The following is a 21,724-nucleotide window of genomic DNA, read 5'->3' as shown; positions in this document are numbered from 1 at the left end:
CTGTGGCCTGTAGCCAGACAGACTGCCTGACCACAGATGCCTCTACCCAGATTCTGGTGTGGCTTTGCAGGGACTGTTCCTTGCAATTCCCACTTACTGATATCCAGGCTGGGGGGACCATCTAGTGTGAAAGGTGCCTGCTGGTGGAATGTCTCAGGCGGAGGTAGCTAGGTTGAGGAGTATCCGAGTCCACAAGCAGTTCCTGGGTAGTATTCATGTGGAAACAGCTGAGGTAACTGTCCCAGTACACAGGATGGCTGATAAACCACTGGTAGAGGAGGAGATAGCTCAGGGTGGACACTGGCAGCTTATTACTTCTGGCAGTGGGCAGTGTTCCACCCCTGCTCAGAACCCTCCCACAGTGGTATTAGGAAATCATTATGCTGTACTTGATACAGGAGACAAAGAATCACCCGGTACAGCAGAGGAGAAGCCTCGTACCCCAAAGGCTGGGAAGTCTTCTGCCACCACTGCGAGGAGGAAAGGTAGTGGTGGTCATGGACTCTCTTCTGAGGGGGACAAAGGCACCCATCTGTCGCCCTCACATTTCATCTCGGGAGGTATGCTGCCTGCCGGGGGCCCGTATCTGAGACGTTATGGAGGCATTATCGAGGATCATCCAGCCCTCTGACTACTACCCCAAGCTTCTCATCCACGTGGGCACTAATGATACTGCGAGGTGTGACACTGAGCAGGTCAAGAGTGACTTCAGGGCTCTGGAGGCATGGGTGAGGGAGTTTGGGGCACAGGTGGTATTCTCCTCAATCCTGCCCGTCAGTGGTAGGGGCCCAGGCAGAGACATGTGCATCCTAGAGCTGAATGTGTGGCTTTGAAGATGGTGTCGCCAGGAAGGCTTTGGTTTACTCGACCACGGAATGCTCTTCCAGGAAGGACTGCTAGGCAGAGATGGCATTCACCTTTCAAGGAGGGGAAAGACCATATTTGGACACAGACTGGCTCATCTAATGAGGAGGGCTTAAAACTAGGTTTGACGGGGACAGGGGAGCAAAGGCCACAGGTAAGCGGAGAACATGGAAACCTAGGAGATGGGTCGGAAATGGGAGGGAGCATGGGCTACAATGGCAGAGTAAAAAGAGGGTCAGGGCAAAACAGGGAGGCAAGCTCAAATCAATATCTTAGATGCCAATATACAAATGCAAGTAGTACAGGTAATAAGCAGGAAGAACTGAAAGTGCTAATAAATAAATAAAACTATGACATCGTTGCTATCACAGAAACTTGATGGGATAATACATGATTGTTATGTTGGTATTGAAGGGTACTGCCTGCTTAGGAAGGATAGACATGGAAGAAAGGGAGGCAGTATTGCCTTTTATATATCAAAAATGTACACGTGAACTGAGGTGGAGATGGACATAGGAGATGGACGTGTTGAGAGTCTCTGGGTTAGACTAGGAGGGGTAAAAAACAAGGGTGATGTCCTGCTAGGGGGTCTACTAAAGGCCACCCACCCAGGTGGAAGAGGTGGATGAGGCTTTTTTGAAACAACTAACCAAGTCATGCAGGGCCCAGGATTTGGTGGTGATGAAGGACATCAACTATCCAGATACATGTTGGGAAAATAATACAGCGCGGCACAGACTACCCAATAAGTTCCTGGACTGCACTGAAGACAATGTTGTATTCCAAAAGGTTGAAAAAGCTACCGGGGGGAAGCTGTTCTAGATTTGATTTTAACAAATAGAGGAATTGGTTGAGAATTTCAAAGTGGAAGGGAGCTTGGGCGAAAGTGATCATGAAATCATAGAGTTCACAACTCTAAGGAAGGGTAGAAGGAAAAACAGCAAAATAGAGACAACGGATTTCAGAAGGGCAGATTTTGGTAAACTCAGAGAGCTGGTAGGTAAGGTCCCATGGGAAGCAAAACTGAGGGGAAAAACAGCTGAGGAGAGTTGACAGTTTTTCAAAGGGACATTATTAAGGACCCAAATGCAAGCTATCCCGCTGCATAAGAAAGATAGCACATATAGCAAAAGTCCACCTTGGTTAAACCAGGAGATCTTGCATTATCTCAAAATAAAAAAAGGAATCATATAAAAAATGGAAACAAGGACAAATTACAAAGGATGAATATAGGCTAACAACACAAGAATGCAGGAGCAAGGTTAGAAAGGCTAAGGCACAAAATGAGCTCAAACTAGCTACAGGAATAAAGGGAAACAAGAAGGCTTTTTATAAATACATTAGAAACAAGAGAAAGACAAGGCATAGGGTAGGGCCATTGCTCATGAGGGAGAAACAATAACACGGAACTTGGAAATGGCAGACATGCTTAATGACTTCTCTGTTTCAGTCTTCACTGAGAAGCCTGATGAAGGAATGGCTAACATAGTGAATACTAGTGGGAAAGGGGTAGGGTTAGATGTTGAAATAAAACAAGAACAAGTTAAAAGTCACTTAGAAAAATTAGATGTCTGCAAGTCAGCAGGGCCTGATGAAACGCATTCTAGAATATACAGGGAACTGATAGGGGAGGTATCTTAGCCTTTATCTATGATTTTTGGAAAATCATGGGAGACAGGAGAGATTCCAGAAGACTGGAAAAGGGCAAATATAGTGCCCACCTATAAAAAGGGGAATAAGAATAACCCAGGAAATCACAGGCCAGTCAGCTTAACTTCTGTGCCAGGAAAGATAATGGAACAGGCAATTAAAGAAATAATCTGCAAGCACCTGGAAGGTAGTAAGGTGATAGGGAACAGCCAGCATGGATTTGTAAATAACAAATCACATCAAACCAATCTGATAGCTTTCTTTGATAGGATAACAAGCCTTGTGGATAGGGGAGAAGCGGTGGATGTGGTATACCTAGACTTTAGTAAAGCATTTGATATGGTCTCTCATGATATTCTTATAAAAAAACTAGCCAAATACAATTTAGATGAGGCTACTATAAGGTGGGTGCATAACTAGCTGGATAACCGTACTCATAGAATAGTTCTTAATGGTTCTCAATCCTGCTGGAAAATTATAACAAGTGGGGTTCCACATGGGTCTGTGTTAGGGCTGGTTCTGTTCAATATCTTCATAAACGATTTAGATATTGACATAGAAAGTATGCTTATAATGTTTGCAGATGATACCAAGGTGGGAGGGGTTGCAACTGCTTTGGAAGACAGGGTCATAATTCAAAGTGATGTGGATAAATTGGAGAAATGGACCAAGGTAGACAGGATGAAGTTTAATAAGGACAAATGCAAAGTGCTCCATTTGGGAAGGAACAATCAGTGTCACATATACAGAATGGAAAGAGACTGTCTAGGAATGACTACAGCAGAAAAGGATCTAGGGGTTATAGTGGACCACAAGCTAAATATGGTCAACAGTGTGATGCTGTTGCAAAAAAAGCAAACGTGATTCTGGGATGCATTAACAGGTGCGTTGTGAACAAGACACGAGAAGTCATTTTTCTGCTCTACTCTGTGCTGGTTAGGCCTCAGCTGGAGTATCGTGTCCAGTTCTGGGCACCACAGCTCAAGAAAGATGTGGAGAAATTCGAGAGGATCCAGAGAAGAGCGACAAGAATGATATAAGGTCTGGAGAACGTGACCTATGAAGAAAGGCTGAAAAGAACTGGGCTTGTTTAGTTTGGAAAAGAGAAGATTAAGGGGGGGACATGATAACAGTGTTCAAGTATCTAAAAGGGTGTCATAAAAAGGAGAGAGAAAACTTGTTCTTCTTGGCCTCTGAGGATAGAACAAGAGGCAACGGACAAACTGCAGCAAGGGAGGTTTAGATTGGACATTAGGAAAAAGTTCCTAACTGTCAGGGTGGTCAAACAGTGGAATAAATTGCCAAGGAAGGTTGTTGGAATCTCCATCGCTGGAGATATTTAAGAACAGGTTACATAGATGTCTATCAGGGATGGTTTAGATAGTACTTGGTCCTGCCATGAGGACAGGGGGCTGGACTTGATGGCCTCTCGAGGTCCCTTCCAGTCCTACTATTCTATGATGTTCTTTGAGATGTGTTGCTCATGTCCATTACATGTTGGGTGTACTCTTGCCGGAAGCTTTTTGCCCTAGCCAGTAGCCATTGGGTCAGTGCAGTGCCCCCTGGAGTGGCGCCTATATGGCAACCAATATATGTACCGCCTGACCCACATCTCGCTCAGTTCCTTCTTGCTGTCTACTACAAAAGTGGGGAAGGCAGGAGGATTTTGGAATGGACATGAGGAACACATCTTGAAGAACACCAGCCAAGGAACAGGTAACTGTCTTTTCTCCTTCGAGTGATTGCTTATGTGCATTTCAAGTTAGGTGAATACAAGCCAATGCCTAGGAGGTGGGGTCGGAGCCCTGGAAGGAACATAGCACAGCCCTGCCTACTGCACTATCATCTCTAGCGTTCTGTGTCAATGCATAATGGGCCATGAACGTGTGTATGGAGGACCAGGTGGCCACCGAACAGATATCCTGGATAGGGACAAGGGCCAGATATGCTTCTGAGGAAGCTTGAGCCGTGGTAGAGTGAGCTCTGATCGGGAGAGGGAGGACCCCCATAAACTTCAAGCATTCCTTAATGCAGGCCACTACCCAGAAAGAGATCTTCTGGAAGGAAACCAGGAGGCCCTTCATCCTGTCTGCCACTGCCACAGACAGCTGCTGGGACTTCCTAAAAGGTTTGGTTCTGTCCATATAGAAGGCCAGTGCCCGCTGAACATCCAAAGTAAGCAGACTCTGCTCCCTAGGGGAGGCATGAGACTTCGCATAAAAGACAAATAGGGAAATGTCCTGGTTGACATGAAAGGGGGAAGACCACCTTCGGCAGGAATGCCAGGTGGGGTCTCAACCTGACCTTGTCCTAGTGGAACATCATATGGTGCCCTTAGTTCTGACACGCTCCTGCCCCCATCAGACTTGACAATACCAGATTGTGGTCCCACATAAGCACAGGGGGACAGACCTGCAGCCTGACCCCTTCCATGCCCTTCATAAACCTCTTTACCCCAGGTGAAAGGTCAAGACAGATGCATGTGCACCTTGATAGAGGATAGTGATTACCCTTCCTGATTCAAGAACAGCATGTAGTCCGGAATAACCGGTATCTGAGTCTGTTCTGGGGATAACCCCTTTTGAGCTGCCCAGAGAGAAAAATCTTTTCCCTTTGGCTACATATGTTGCCCTTGTGGAGGGCTTCCTGATAGGGGCCTGTGGTATGTGCAGGCTCCTGTCTCCCTTGCGCGTGCGATGCAGCGTGCTGGACTGCTTCACCATAGGTCCACTGTGTGGAGGCTGAGTCAGTGCCAGGAACTGCGACAGTGCCATAAAGGATGACTCAGGACTGGTGGTCTGCATTGGCACCTGCGTCTGGGATGGTCCCTTTGGTGGCAATGAGGACTCCCAGTGAGGCATCAGTCCTGACACCGTGATCTGTAACAGGCCCTGCACGAAATGCCTCCATCTTTCAGGGCAGCCTCAGAGAGCGCGGGGTCCTGCCTTGCACCAGCGTCGATGCCCACTCTTCATGAACCAACTCATGCTGCGATCTGTCAGATGCCTTGGAGGATTCTCAGCGTTTGACTCTTCTGGGGGACCGACCCTGTTCGTGGCTCTTTTTCTTGTGAGGCACCAGAGACAGGCTTCTGCATCACCTTGTAGCGCCAGGCACTGAGACCTGGTCCCAATGTCGGGAGCTTTCTGATGGCACCAGTGATGCCAGAGCACTCTGCACTGACAATGCACCACTCTGAGCTTCCACAGGGGAAATGTCCGGGTGCAAGGCTGCTTCCATTAGTAGGGCTTTTAAACATTGCATTCTGTCCTTTAGAGTCCTAGGTTTGAAAATTTTACAGACGGTACAATGTTCACGAAGGTGTGCGTAACTGAGGCAACTCAAACACATCCTGTGTGGATCACTCTTGGGCATCTGTTTTGTCACATTTTGAACAGGTTTTGAAACCTGAGCAACCAGGCATCTGCTGGTGCCAAAGCACTAACGGGGTTAAAGTCCCACCTTGGCTCACTGACAATTAAGTGAAAACAATTTACGAGTGATAAGTAACTATCCAAACTATTTACACTAACAATTACTAACAAATTTACAAGAGATAGCGACCAGCTGAGCTACGAAAGAAGAGAGAGTGCGGAGAGAAGGAACTGAGCAGGGGGTGGGTTGGGCAGAGCATATGTTGGTCACCGTACAGGCACCACTCCAAAGGGTGCCGCAACGACCCTATGGCTACTGGCAAGGGCAGAAAGCTTCTGGCAACTGGGCATGTGCCAGCACACACCCAACTTGAAATGCACGAGCAATCACTCAAAGAAGAAATGCATATTATGAGTGTGAAACTTCAATGATACACAGTTTAGTACAAAGTAGGAACAAAATTTCAAACCTCAATAAAACATAAAGCAGTCAATAGTTCAATGTTATGCTTATTCTAACTGTACAGTCAATTTGAGGACATCAACCACTGCCTCACTCTCCTCTTGAGCTACAGTTCTCATTTTCGCTTATGACCATCAGTGACAAACAAAATCTGACTTCTCATCCTTACGTACAGTGACAGCTCTGGAACTGTAACTGATGACTTCCCTCTTTAACTCCACTATTTACATTAATATTTTTGTCCACTCATAGTAAAATGCCACTTAACTTTCATCTGTAACTAATGGATGGACTTTGAGATTAATCTCTGGCTCCCAAGGATTTCATGTACATAGTCCTTTGATTACAATAGGGGTCAGCAACTCCCAGCATGCATACCAAGAGTGGCACATAAGCTGAATTTCATCCGCATGCAAGGTGGGAGCTCAGACCTCCCCCACCTCCCCCAGACATCTGGGAACTTGCTCAAAGCCATGCTGCCTGTGGATTAACAAAAGACCAGCTACTGGTACTAACCAGCATCCAAACAGGAAAGTTCTGCATCTTCATTTATTTATTAAGGAACCTGTTGTAAGTAGGACTATTAGTACCTTTAAAAAGTATCACCGAGACTCGGACCACACATAGAGGTCAAAAGATCAAATTTTAGTACTTTGCTTTGAAAAGGTTGCTGACGTCTGGTCTAGAACTATAGACTTTAAGGCTCAGTAACAAGAAGCTACTGCAGATTATTAATAATGTTATTTAATTCCCTTCGTTTGTCATGCACCTTATCTATTCAGAACATGAAGCCAAATATAGAAGAGCCAGGCTCCCTCAGCAAATATTTTTGTTAATGCCACATTTTCTTTGCATATATTACATTCTTGAAGGTCATATATTGATAACAGTCTAAATCAAAACTTAGAATTCTATTTTATTTGTACCTATACACTTCAAGGACAAGACAAACTGCTAGGGAAAGATATCCGACCTGTTGTCACCAGTGATGCAGGCAGCACAAGTTCCTGTTGGTTCATCGTTCTGTTCGTAGTAATGAGCATCGACATGAGCTTCCTCAGCTTTCTTCTTCAGGATATCACCAAATCTATCTGTTCCAATACACCCAAAGAAAGTTGCTGCTTTGTAAGGGCTCTGGATCATCCACTGCCAATGGAAAGACAAAAAACAAAAACAAATAACTGAGAATGAAAAGAGGTGAAAAAAGCACATCAGGCAATTTTTTTTTAAAATAGGTCATGTGTTCTCCATGTCATAGATGATTTTTTTAAAGTATTAGATATATTAACTGAGGGAAGATCACTAAAGAATTCACACAGCATAATGCTGAAGGTTTAATAATCCACAATTAAAGTAAAACCAATGAGTCCCTCTGACATTGCATTCAAGTGTAATGACCTGCTGGAAAAAAAAGCACCCCAACCCCCACCCCGACCCAAAAAACCCCACCACTTTCCTGTGAGATCAGATACATCAGCAAATCTGTGTTACGTCAGAACAACTGGGTGAGAGGGGTTGCGGGGGGGCGGGGGAGGGAGTTCAAAGGTAACTGCAAAAAAACAAGAAATCAAAACAGAGAAAGATAGTACATTTGAAAAAAATACAAAGAATGTCTACAATGTTCACAATATAGATTTAAGAATGCAATCCAAATTGAAAATACTCCTCTGTATATAACTGTTATATGCAAAATAAGGGAATTATCTTATTGACACTGGTCAATTATGCAAATTCTCTGCTCTGAACTTTACTCAGAGCAAGTCTGCAAATTGTTTTTTAAATAAAGAGTACAGCTGTGTAGTGCTCCTAATCTCTTGGGTCATTTTATAAGGCTCCTCTTTTATAAATACAAATGAAAAACATACCAATTGTAGTTGATTCAGAATTGTATGCTAAAATGGGAAAAAATGAAAGTCAACAAAAAGGAAAAAAAAGGTAGTGATCTAACAAAATAATAAATGTCATGAAGAAACAATACAAGACACTACCCTGGCAATGATGAGCCAGTCAATTGAAGTCATTATAATTCCCCCTAATTAAACTCAGTAAGCTTATCCACTCAATCTACAGTACGAATTAAAAGCAACGTGAATTTACTCCCATGCTAAAGCCCCACTTATAATTGTTTCCTAATGGAGATTTAAATAAATGATAATGTCTCTATTACAAATCAGCATTAGTGGTATCTGAGGGTTAGAGAAAGTTCAAGTAACTGAGCTAGAAATACATTCCGAGACATGTCTCCATTATTCATCTCCAGAGGAAAAAAGGGCTTGGGTCACACAAAAAATTCTTCACTAATAAAAAAACAAAAACAAAACAACACATAAAATTGAAAACGTATCCTTACTGGAGCAGACATTTTTATTGTTTCAGTTAAAAACACAAATCATTTCTTCAGATGGCTGCAATATTTAGCCTTTCACAAAAATGTGTATTTGATGGGCTCTGCAGATCTGTTCGTTGTTATTCTAAAATTATTTTAAAAAGTAACAGAACCTCTACAGAATACGGAATTGCTATGTAATATATTTATGTGTTACAAAGGATACTTGATAAAACCATTTTAGATAGATTAGTCCACTGTCTTTGAAGATGGAGAGGCAGATTAGATTATGTTATAGGATTACGAATACTGTAAACTCATTTATGGAATGTAGGGAACCAGTTTCAATGTTGACAAGATGAGACAGGTTCCAATCTTGTGTTCTCCAATGAAAAGTGTGATTTACTCTGACAAACTATCAGAATTGGCAGAGTATACTATAGAAAGCACTTAAAGCATCAGCTCTGCATGAATCCTGCCAATTCCTCAAAAACCCCTGTAAGATTTCACAAACTGCACCCTGGGGATCTAACACACTTCGGCAAATGACTTATCTGTTTTTTTCATCCTTACAGGCCATATGATCAAAATCAGAGCATCAGTACTACTTTGTGTACTATATCATAGATCTATATGAAAAAGTATTTATTCTACAATACCATAATTTTGACTCTATATAGCCGTTTAACGAAATTAAAAATATGCAACTTTCTATCAGTAAATATTCAAGTCAAGGCTGGCCTTGGTAGACAAGTGATCTGAGTGGTCGCACGAAGGACCAGTATCAGAGAGGTCGCCGTGTTAGTCTGTAGCTTTGAGAACAACAAGAAGTCTTGTGGCACCTTATAAATTAATAGATATTTTGGAGCATAAGCTTTCGTGGGCAAAGACGCACTTCATCAGAGGCACGAGTGCGGGGGGGGGTGGGTTTCAAAGGGGTATTTAAAGAGTGGGGTCCCAGTAAGAGGGAGTGCCAGAGCTGACAAAGTCTATTCAGCAAGGTGGAATGGCTCAGCATCAGCAGTACTTATCAAAAGAGGAAAAAACAAGTTAGAACAGACAGCGGGATACGAGCCTTTGTCAGAGTCTATTGGGGAGATAGCAGCACCCAGAGCAGAGAAACTGCCTTTGTAAGATGCGAGCCACTCCCAGTCTCTGTTTATTCCATGGCTAATGGAGTCAAATTTGCAAATAAATTGCAGCTCAGAGATTTCTCTCTCCATTTGATTTTTGAATTTTTTTTGTTTCAGGACTGTCACCCTTAAATCTGCCACTGAGTGTCCAGGGAGATTGAAGTGTTACAGTCCTGAAACAAAAAAAAAAAAAAAAAATCAAAAATCAAATGGAGAGAGAAATCTCTGAGCTGCAATTTATTTGCAAATTTGACTCCATTAACCATGGATTAAACAGAGACTGGGAGTGGCTCACAGCTTACAAATGCAGTTTCTCTGCTCTGGGTGCTAATACCTCCCCCTTAGACTATCACAAAGGCTCGCATCCCCCTGTCTAATCTAACTTGGTTTTTCCTCTTTTGATAAGTACTGTTGATGCTGAGCCATTTCCACCTTGCTGAATAGACCTTGTCAGCTCTGGCCCTCCCTCTTACTGGGACCCCACTCTTTAAATACCCCTTTGAAACCCTGCCCCCACTCATGCCTCTGATGAAGTGGGTCTCTGCCCACAAAAGCTTATGCTCTAAAATATCTGTTAGTCTATAAGGTGCCACAAGACTTCTTGTTGCATTAAGGACCAGTTTCCAAGAATATCAAATTAACATTAGGGGATGTTGCTTCACTGTCCCTCACCTCGGGTAGATCTGCTTGGGATAGGGTGGAAGGGCTTCAAAAACATTTTTCAGCCTGGATGATGGAACATCTACAATCTGCACTGATTCAAGTCTACACCAGTCCTCATTTCTATAATAGATGTCCTAATGTATCAGAAGTAAGTTACTTATTCAAGTTCTTTGAACTAAGCCTCTGCATTCCTGTTACTTGGAGATGTGCCCACGATACTTCAGACAGCAATTCTTCAGATAACTCTACCTGTTGAGGTGCTTTCACACCCATCTGAGCATTACTGAGGAAAAGAGAGTGGGCCATATTCACTGACTCGTTCTTTCCATCTGAACTTCAAAGCAACAGATCTCTGAGGAAGAGGGGACAGTGAACCAGCAACATGAATGTGCAGAGGCTTTTCCCAAAAACACTCCACATACTGAAAGGTTTCTTTTTTGAGTGAACTCTTCACAATCCCACTTCAGGAAATTCAAGTAGCAGTGATATCACATGGCTATCAAAGATACATCTAAGGCATACCATTAAAATGATCTTGCCTGTAAGGGAATGAGCCAGCTTTAGAACACTGCTAAATTATAACATTCTTCTTATGTAAAGTCTTACTCATTTGGATGGGTGCTGGACAGTGATAATATTTCCCTAACAGTTACCCCTACAGGGTTCTTAACTTACAGCCCAATTAACACACAGCTGGAACTCATGTGACACCCTAAGGACCATATACATAGTATATATAGTATGCATATGCAGCCCACATAACAAAACACATATAAAAGCAGTATACGCAGAATACAATGGTAAGTAGGTTGAGGCAATAGCAACAAAAAAATGGGATATATCCTGGATTCTTGAATGTACTGAAGTATAAAGCTAATGTTTTATTCACATTTAATAAATGTACCTAAGCCTTCTTTCAATGGGAACTGGTCTTGGAAAGAATACTGACAGATTTATTGCTGGATTGTCATAATAATTGTTTAACACTTTGGGAAATTCGAGGGTGAATGAAAATTAAATCCTTATGTATCGGAGGGGTAGCCGTGTTAGACTGGATCAGTAACAGCAATGAAGGGTCCTGTGGCACCTTACAGACGAACAGAAAAGTTTTGAGCATGAGCTTTCATGAGCAGACTCACTTCATCAGATGCTGGTGAAGTGAGTCTGTGCTCACGAAAGCTCATGCTCAAAACTTTTCTGTTCGTCTATAAGGTGCCACAGGACCCTTCGTTGCTGTCATAAATCCTTATGAAACACTAAAATGAAGGTCAGCAATAAGAGCCTGAAGTTCACTGACTCTTCCTCCTACAAATGTTATGACAATAGTGTTGTTTTCACAGACAATTTAAACAGAAAGCAACTGTCTATTGGTTTCAAAGAGGGCTTCAACAACCTTAATGAGGTCTAAAGTCAAGTCCCAAGTTGGTACTGGGTCTTACACTGTAGAGTGACTAAACACACTCCTGCTGTCTACCTCTGGATTGGGGTCCCGAAAATTTTTCTGGTCACCCCTCTTTTTCCCTGTCCACACCCCTCCCTACCCAGAGGAACCGGGTTGTGGCTGGCAGATGACAGAATAAGGTAAGTGAGCAGAGGCTATGACTACAGCTAGGTGGTGGGGTGGGGGCCAAGAATGGCACTGAAGTCGAGGGCAAGAGCAGAGCTTCAGGTAAAGCTGAGCCTGGGGACAGGACTGAAGACAGAGTTGCAGTCAGGCTGGGGTCAAAGTGGTATTTCTTCCCTGCTCCTGGTGCCTATCGTGTTGACCTCTTTTTAGATAATGAGCTGAAAGAGCTGCTGTATACATTATTAGAGAGGGTAGGAACCAGGTACTGGACAGAAAATGTTCTAGGACTGATGATCCTGGGACTGAAATTGGAAATATAATTTTATACAATATTATTGTTTGTCTACAGCAAAAGAATTTTCAAATTGTGTAAATAACAAGCAGGAGAAGATACTATCTTGTAGTTCATCGGGATCTCTTGAATATGAATCTGAGCAACATGGTCCTGGAGCAGTCAAAGTCCCATGCTCCAAGCTTCAAGTTAAACAGACATTGGATTGGATGCTGGATCTGTTCTTCTCAGTCAATAATTCCAGTGTCATTGATAGGAACCAAGACATTTGAAGCAACTCAGAATAGCTTTGATGATATTCCAAAAAGTGTTTTTCTTGCATTGTCTCCCCTGATTTTTCAAAGGTTCCTTATTATGAACAGAACAGGGAAAAAACTGAGCCTTTAATGTAAGTCCCAGCGGTGCGGGGCAATAAGTGTTATGGAATGATTTTCTAGGACTTCTGATGAGCAGAATCTTTTGTATTTGTGTTTAGACTAAGGTCTTTATCTGGATGATCCCAATGTGGAAAATGCACAGTTTCACAGATAACTCATGTTGATTTTGAAGATTTTGGGTGAGCTGGAACACTGTCTTTTGCTGCAAGGTGAAAAACACCTGCTAAACATGATGAACACGGTTCCTAGTGAACTACTGCCACTTTGCAGAATTGCTTAGAACCAACTCCCTCCTTGCTTGTTCACAGTCTGTGATCATACATACTAAAAATTCCTGAACCTTGAAGAGAAGCATTGCGGGCCTATCTCACTACCCACTGCTCCAATGAATTTACATGCAACTTTCTCAAACATCTCTGGATCCTGTGCCATTTACTATTTCTCAAAATTCCACAGCGACTTATTTTACTGCTCCCAGCTTAGGATTGCACTTTGCTTTTCACCACTGTCTTGTAAAAAGGAGACTTGAAGACATAAGGGTGTCACAGAGTTATACTAGATTACACCGTCTTTTCTGAATGACCCTGGAGCCCAGTAAGCCATATGGCAGTTCCTCTTTATGGGACATGCAAAAGAGACTATTGTTCTCTAAAAATAAGGGGAAAGGAAGCAAAGCTGTGCTTATGATAGTTTTGTAGCTATCAAATACCCATGTGACCTGAGCTCTCCAGAATGAGGATGCTATCTAAAGGATGAAGGAGATCATGTCTGTTTATCCTTAGTTTGAAAGGCTTTCCTCTGCAGTTGCTGCTATGGTCTCTTAAAGAATGCTACAAAGAGCACAGGATACTACTATTTGATGTTAGTAGTGGAAATTAACTCCTCTATTTCTGAAGCTAAGTAGTACCCAGAGATTGAACTGTTTTTCCCTCAAGTTTCTTGACTGTGCAAAAGAAAGGTCTTCTGCTCTTGATTCTCAGCAGATAATCTTAAAGACCTTACACAGGAATGCAATCCTGAGGAGACAGCAGCAGAGACAGCTCTAGAAACAGAGTCTACATAGTCACCTGGCGAACCTGCTAATGCTGTAACACTGAAAAGCTCTTGATGCATTAGCAAGTTCACTGTGATTCTCAATTTCTGAGCAAACAGCCATCTTGCCCTTAGGTGGTATTGTTATCTATAAAATATTAATTTTGGCAATCCTAATGACCAAAGAGGCTTATAAATATCTTTATCTGCACAATACATCTTTTGATCTCTATAAGCCAATGAACACTGATGTCTTGAATCTTCCTGAATGTGCAGCTAGTAGCATACCTCCATGTCAAAGCTGAAGGAAGAGGCCTGAAAGTCTGCTGTTAGGAACATAACCATTAAGCATCTGAAACTTCTCCTTATTGTGACGTTCCTTCTAAGAGGAAGGAGTTTTCAATGCTGGACTTCAGATTGTTGGGTTTTTAGAAACAAATGTACTCAGGTAGGAGACGCTGTATTCCTCCACTCTGAAGTAACTTCCAAATTGGTAAATGGAATCTTGGTTGCTGAACCAACATGATCTTCTCTGCTCCAGATCCAGAAATAGAGGTCAACAGAGATCCTGGAGTTGGTTTCTTAGAACCTGTTTGGCACAGAAGACTGTCTCTTAAGGCCTTGCACAAAATCCGAAAACCTTGCTGGCGACAGACTCGGCTGCTAAGGTCTCTGAATGAAAGAAGGCCTAAGAATTTTTCTCTCTCTCCTTCCTAAGACCGTGGGTAGAAGGACTGACATAGAAAATAATGAAATGGGAAACTTGTGTCATCAAGACGCATGAGGCTCTGAACTTGGGAATCTGAAGCATGGAAGGCCCTTGGAAGCCCAATGTTTAAACTTTGACCTCTGCACTGTGTAATCTGCTGTATCTGACCCTGTCAGAACTGCAAATCACACCTGTGGGCACGGAGGGCTTGACAATAAGCAAAACTTGCTACTATATTATCTGCTTATGAAAAACTAACATAACTATCTTTACCACTACTTACAGATTTTTAATAAAGCAGTAAAGAGACCGACAAAGAGTAGACTAGAAGTTTCAGGCCCACCTGCAACCACACTTAGAAAAAATTGTGGAGGAGGTTAGAGCACACCATCTCCTTTTATGGCCTCATCAGCAAAATGTTCAGAGCCAGAGAGAGTCCCAAAAGGCAGAACTTTCAGACTGTTGCACTAGCCTGCTCTACCCTGAGCACCTCTCTCAATAACGGCAATATGGAGAGTCCATTTCAAAATAATTTGTTATAAACACTTGAAATGTAAGGATGTATGGAAGAGGTTAAACAAAAGTTAGCTTAAAAGATGATTAAAATGAGAAAATGGAATTAAAAAACTAAACTATTATATTAACCTGGCAAAACATATTTATACAATTTGTGCTCTTAATATAAAGGAAAACACTGGTATCACTGTTGGCATTCCAAATTACATACCTCACTAATATTTCTCGTCAGTGATGTAAGAATACATCTGAAACACAGTCTGAATTCAACATTGTATCTTTCTGCTCCTAATCATTACACGAACCTACCGTCCTAGAGTAATGTGGCTTCACATCATGTAATGGCGAATATGAAGAAAAATCCCAGAGAAAAAACAGGGACTTGCCTTTGTTTGTATATATAAGCCTAAGGAACAGAGTCCAATGTCCTGTACAACATAAACTGAGGCTGCCAAACCTTGCATGAGGAAGTGACATTGTTAAAATGTCTAACACTACCTTGAAGCAACTTCCAACTCAATTGAGTTAACAGCAGTAACTGCTCTTGAGGTGAAAGGAACTGTTAAAGCCATGCATCTGAGACCAATACCTACAATTTCTATATCAGAGGTCCACTAGAGATATTTCATTCAATTCTAGATTTATTTAAAACATAAAACATAAAACTTCCTAACAAGAAATCCACAATACCAAATACTGTTAATTTTCATTGATATGTTAACGTTTTTATCCTATTCCTCTTACTGTCCATGACCTGTTTTCCATTAACTGTGACTGCGGAGGTAACTGTCCCAGTGCACAGGACGGCTGATAAACCAATGGAGGAGGTGGACCAGGGTGGATATTGGCAGCTGGTTACTTCTCGCAGCGGGCAGTGTCCCACCCCTGCTCAGAACCCTCCCACCGTGGTACTGGAAAACCATTATGCTATACTCGATACAGGAGACCAAGAATTACCCCATACAGAAGAGGAGAAGCTTTGTACCCCCAAGGCGGGGAAGTGTACTGCCACCCCTGCAAGAAGGAAACGTAGAGTAGTGGTGGTTGGAGACTCTCTTCTGAGGGGGACGGAGGCGCCCATCTGTGGCCCTGACATTTCATCTCGGGAGGTGTGCTGCCTGCCGGGGGTCCGTATCCGAGACGTCACGCAGGCATTGTCGAGGATTATCCGGCCCTCTGACTACTATCCCATGCTTCTCATCCATGTGGCCACTAATGATACTGAGAGGTGTGATGCTGAGCAGGTCAAGAGTGACTTCAGGGCTCTGGGGGCACGGGTCAGGGAGTTTGGGGCACAGGTGGTATTCTCTTCAATCCTGCCTGTCAGAGGTAGGGGCCCAGGCAGAGACAGGTGTATCCTGGAGGTGAATGCTTGGTTGCGTAGATGGTGTTGTCAGGAAGGCTTTGGTTTCTTTGACCACGGGATCCTTTTCCAGGAAGGACTGCTAGGCAGAGATGGCGTTCACCTTTCGAGGAGGGGGAAGACCATATTCGGACACAGGCTGGCTAACCTAGTGAGGAGGGCTTTAAACTAGGTTCAACAGGGGCAGGGGAGCCAAGCCTGCAGGTAAGTGGAGAGTATGGATACCTGGGAGATGAACTTGAAATGGGAGGGAGTATGGGCTACACTGGGAGAGTAAAAAGAGGGCCAGGGCAAAACTGGGAGGCAAGACCAAATCAATGTCTGAGATGCCTATATATAAATGCAAGAAGTATGGGAAATAAACAAGAAGAATTGGAAGTACTAATAAATGAATACAACTATGATATCGTTGGCATCACAGAAACTTGGTGGGATAATACTCATGATTGGAATGTTGGTATTGAAGGGTACAGCCTGCTTAGGAAGGACAGACAGGGAAAGAAGGGAGGAGGTGTTGCCTTGTATATTAAAAATGTATACACTTGGACAGAGGTGGAGATGGACAGGTTGAAAGTCTCTGGGTTAGACTCAGAGGAGTAAAAAACAAGGGTGAGGTCCTACTAGGCATCTACTACAGGCCCCCTAGCCAGGTGGATGAGGCTTTCTTTAAACAGCTAACAAAATCACCCAGGGCCCAGAATTTGGTGGTGATGGGGGACTTCAACTATCCAGGTATATGTTGGGAAACTAATACAGCAGGGGACAGACTGTCCAAAAAATTCTTGGATTGCATTGCAGACAACTTTTTATTCCAAAAGGCTGAAAAAGCTAGCGGGGGGAAGCTGTTCTAGATTTAATTTTAACAAATAGGGAGGAAATTATTGAGAATTTGAAAGTGGAAGGATGCTTGGGTGAAAGTGATCATGAAATCATAGAGTTCACAATTCTAAGGAAGGGGTAGAAGGGAAAACAGTACAATAGAGATAATGGATTTCAGGAAGGCAGATTTTGGTAAACTCAGACAGCTGGTAGGTAAGGTCCCATGGGAAGCTAAACTGAGGGGAAAAACGGCTGAGGAGAGTTGGCAGTTTTTCAAAGGGACATTATTAAGGGCCCAAAAGCAAGCTATCCCGCTGCGTAGGAAAGATAGAAAATATGGCAAAAGACTGCCTTGGCTTAACAAGGAGATCTTGCATGATCTCAAACTAAAAAAGGAATCGTATAAGAAATGGAAACTAGGACAAATTACAAAGGATGAATATAGGCAAACAACACGAGCATGCAGGAGCAAGATTAGAAAGGCTAAGGCATAAAATGAGCTCAAACTAGCTACAAGCATAAAGGGAAACAAGAAGGCTTTTTACAAATACATTGGTAACAAGAGGAAGACCAAGGAGAGGGTAGGGCCATTGGTCAGTGACAAGGGAGAAACAGTAACAGGGAATTTGGAAATGGCAGAGATGTTTAATCATTTCTTTGTTTCGGTCTTCACTGAGAAATCTGAAGGAATGCCTAACATTGAGAATGCTAGTGAAAAAGGGGTAGGTTTAGAAGTTGAAATATGAAAAGAACAAATTAAAATTTACTTAGAAAAATTAAATGTCTGCAAATCACCAGGGCCTGATGAAATGCATCCTAGAATCCTCAAGGAGCTGATAGAAGAGGTATCTGAGCCTTCAGCAATCATTTTGGGAAAATCATGGGAGACGGGAGAGATTCCAGCAGACTGGAAAAGGGCAAATATAGTACCCATTTATAAAAAGGGGAACAAGAATAACCCAGGAAACTACAGGCCAGTCAGCTTAACTTCTGTGCCAGGAAAGATAATGGAGCAGGTCATTAAAGAAATCATCTGCAAGCAGTTGGAAGGTGGTAAGGTGATAGGGAACAGCCAGCATTGTTTTGTTAAAAACAGATCATGTCAAACCAATCTAATAGCTTTGTTTGATAGAATAACGAGCCTTGTGGATAAGGGAGAAGCGGTGGATGTGATATACCTAGACTTCAGTAAAGCATTTGACACAGTCTCACATAATATACTTTCCAATAAACTACTCAAATACAACTTAGATGGGGCTACTATAAGGTGGGTGAACAACTGGCTGGATAACCGTACCCAGAGAGTAGTTATTAATGGTTTTCAATCCTGCTGGAAAAGTATAACTAGTGGGGTTCCGCAGGGGTCTGTTTTACGACCGGTTCTGTTCAATATCTTCATTATCGATTTAGATATTGACATAGAAAGTACACTTATTAAGTTTGCAGATGATACCATGCTGGGAGGGGCTGCAACTTCTTTGGAGGATAGGGTCTTAATTCAAAAGGATCTGGATAAATTGGAGAAATAGGCTGAGGTAAACAGGATGAAGTTTAATAAGGACAAATGCAAAGTGCTCCGCTTAGGAAGGAACAATCAGTGTCACACATACAGAATGGGAAAGGACTGCCTAGGAATGAGTACAGCAGAAAGGGATCTGGGGGTTATAGTGGACCACATGCTAAATATGAGTCAACAGTGTGATGCTGTTGTGAAAAAAGCAAACATGATTCTAGGATGCATTAACAGGTGTGTTGTGAACAAGACACGAGAAGTCATTCTCCCGCTCTACTCTGCGCTGGTTAGGCCTTAGCTGGAGTATTGTGTCCAGTTCTGGGCACCGTAGTTCAGGAAGGATGTGGAGAAATTGGAGAGGGTCTAGAGGAGAGCAACGAGAATGATTAAAGGTCTAGAGAACATGACCTATGAAGAAAGGCTGAAAGAATTGGGCTTGTTTAGTTTGGAAAAGAGAAGATTGAGGGGGGGACATGATAGCAGTTTTCAGGTATCTAAAAGGGTGTCATAAGGAGGAGGGAGAAAACTTGTTCTTCCTTGCCTCTGAGGATAGAACAAGAGGCAATGGACTTAAATTGCAGCAGGGGAGGTTCAGGTTGGACATTAGGAAAAAGTTCCTAACTGTCAGGGTGATCATACACTGGAACGAATTGCCAAGGGAGGTGGTAGAATCTCCATCACTGGAGATATTTAAGAAGAGATTAGATAGATGGCTTTCAGGGATGGTCTAGAAAGTGCTTGGTCCTGCCATGAGGGCAGGGGGCTGGACTCGATGGCCTCTCGAGGTCCCTTCCAGTCCTACTCTTCTATGATTCTAGATTGTAAGCCCCATGCAGAATGGAACTTGGGCTTTTAATTCTCTATAAAGTGCCATGTCCACTTACGCAGCTACGATATAAATAATAAAATCCATTCCAAATATATTCCTTTGTACTGTACCTAAAGGGAGAAAATATACCTATAAAGTGAGATGTAATGAAGGAAGAATCTTTGTGCTTCAACCTGTTATTAAATGTCCTGGAAACTTGTAACTGGGACCTGTGGCAGGTATGGTATGAAAGACTACTGCCAACTGTACACCAGTTTTGGATTCCTCCATGCTAGGGAACTCCCTGCTTAAAGAGATGAGCTCAGGCCTTCTGACAGCGTGGAGGGCAGGGCATGAGGATAATTGCCCAGGGTTCTAGGTGAGTTAAAAGGGCCTGATGGCCCCCAGGCACCAGTGATGTCAGTAGCATAGTGGGGCGAAAGCAGGCTTCCCACCCATCCTTGGTCTGTGCCACTCCCCAAAGCTCCCAGCACAGTCCTGTGGAGCCAGAGGGGAGTGGGGGAAGGAAAGGGAGGGGTGTCTCCACACACTTCCCCCACCCCGAGTGCCAACACCACAGATCCTGTCAGCTGAGAACTGTGGCCAGTGGGAGCTGCAGGTGGTGCCTGAAGGAAGTGGCACGCCGATACCTCCTGTTGCTCCATCTAGAAGCTGCTGCCAGAGAATGCATCAGGTACTTTCGGGAGCTGGCTGTGCTGAGCATAGCTCCCCTCACCACATACTGGACTCCAAAGGTCTGCCCCAGCCAACACCTCACATGCTCTCCTGCACCAAACTCCATTCCAGGCCTTGTCCCCTCACCCCACACCTGCACTCAAAATTCCTCCCAAAGCCCATGCTCTGCACTCTTTAACCCTCTGTCCCAGCCTGATGCAAGGAAGGCAGGGTGAGAAAGAGGAAGCGATGGAGGGTGGTAACAGAGTGACCAGAGGGGTGGAACCTCGGACAGAGAGGTGGCCTCAGGGAAGCAATAGGGTATTTGGGTTTGCACAGTTAGACAGCTGGCAACCCTACTGGGCTGGCACATGGAAATCCTGGCTGCGCTGGAAGAGCACACCCAGCAATTCAGCTGGTTGCTTGCTGGGCTCCAGTCAGAGCAGGCAGAGCACTGTTCAGATGTTAGGCAGACTGCATCTTCTTGGCCATGGCTTATGCATGCCTGGGGACTACTGACTGTTTTGCCTTGTTGCCAGAAATTGTGGCAGTGAGTCTAATGAGCTGCTTTCCTATTCCTTTGTACCACCTGGACACAGAAAAAGGGACCAAGTTGCAATTCGGGATGTCTATGATTTACTTTTCTTGTGTGACTACTGATTTTGGGAGCCTCACTTATTAGTTGTCCATTCTGAAACATCTTAAAGGCATGCACATTTCAAAGGGCACATATTCAGAAGTCTCCAAAAATCAACCCTTTTAGCTGGGCGCCCAAAGTTCTTTGTAGAGCAGTGGCTGGATTATGGCTCTCACAATGTACACCACTCTTCATTTAAGAGAGATGAAAGAGCTTTATTAAGAACTAACTTTCAGTCTCTTTTTACTGATAAGCTAAGAGATGCAATAGTGTTAAGTGAAATATCCACAGACATAAAGCAAGTGTGTAGCAAAGCGGTGAGTACAAGACAGGAATAAAGCTAGTCATGTGGTCTAATTGTGAACTATAAAATGTATCCGCTGTACTGGAAGAAGTGTAATATAGAGGTGAGAGAACCAGGCTAACTTCAGAGTTCTTCTAAGGTGTACTACCAGTTCTGCCATAGGTTCACCATTTGTCCATCATCCCCTGTACAAAGGATTAATCATACTTGCTCTACAGGGACATTGTGAGGTATGATAAGTGTTTGCAAAATGCCTTTCAAATTTTATAATTGGAACAATCTAAGTACAAACTATTAACCTACTAGCATGGGCTTCAAGGCTGCCCAACACAAACACAGTGTAACACAGAATTTCTATATGACCAATTAAAATGATACAAAGTGCATGAAAAAGCACACTTATAATCCTATAAAAGTTCTCTTCAAGTCTCAGAATGCAAAAAGCACCATGTTTGCACCTCCAGTAAATGCTCTGCAGTCTGGATGACCACACACCAATTAATACCTGAATCTCAACAAGAGTCTAAGCATAAAAAGATCTTCACCCCTCTGTGCAGCATAGATTTCATAAAGAGACTCCCTCATACTGTAAACATCTGCCACTTAACTTCAATCAGCAACACTATCAAAAACAGATGG

General features: G+C 43.2%; 1 protein-coding gene across 2 annotated transcripts in view; it reads right to left on the bottom strand.

The window, feature by feature from the left end:
* The window catches only part of ADK (adenosine kinase), a 523,961-nt gene that overhangs the window by 278,716 nt on the left and 223,521 nt on the right, over positions 1-21,724 (bottom strand). For both annotated transcript variants that reach the window (XM_075000013.1, XM_075000012.1), the window contains exon 5: positions 7,325-7,497. In XM_075000013.1, the coding sequence (XP_074856114.1) occupies positions 7,325-7,497 (173 nt within the window). The remainder of the gene's footprint in view (positions 1-7,324; positions 7,498-21,724) is intronic.

Source organism: Carettochelys insculpta, chromosome 7 (assembly GCF_033958435.1).
Source record: "Carettochelys insculpta isolate YL-2023 chromosome 7, ASM3395843v1, whole genome shotgun sequence".
NCBI lineage: Eukaryota > Metazoa > Chordata > Testudines > Carettochelyidae > Carettochelys > Carettochelys insculpta.
This window is presented reverse-complemented; position numbering and strand designations above follow the sequence as displayed.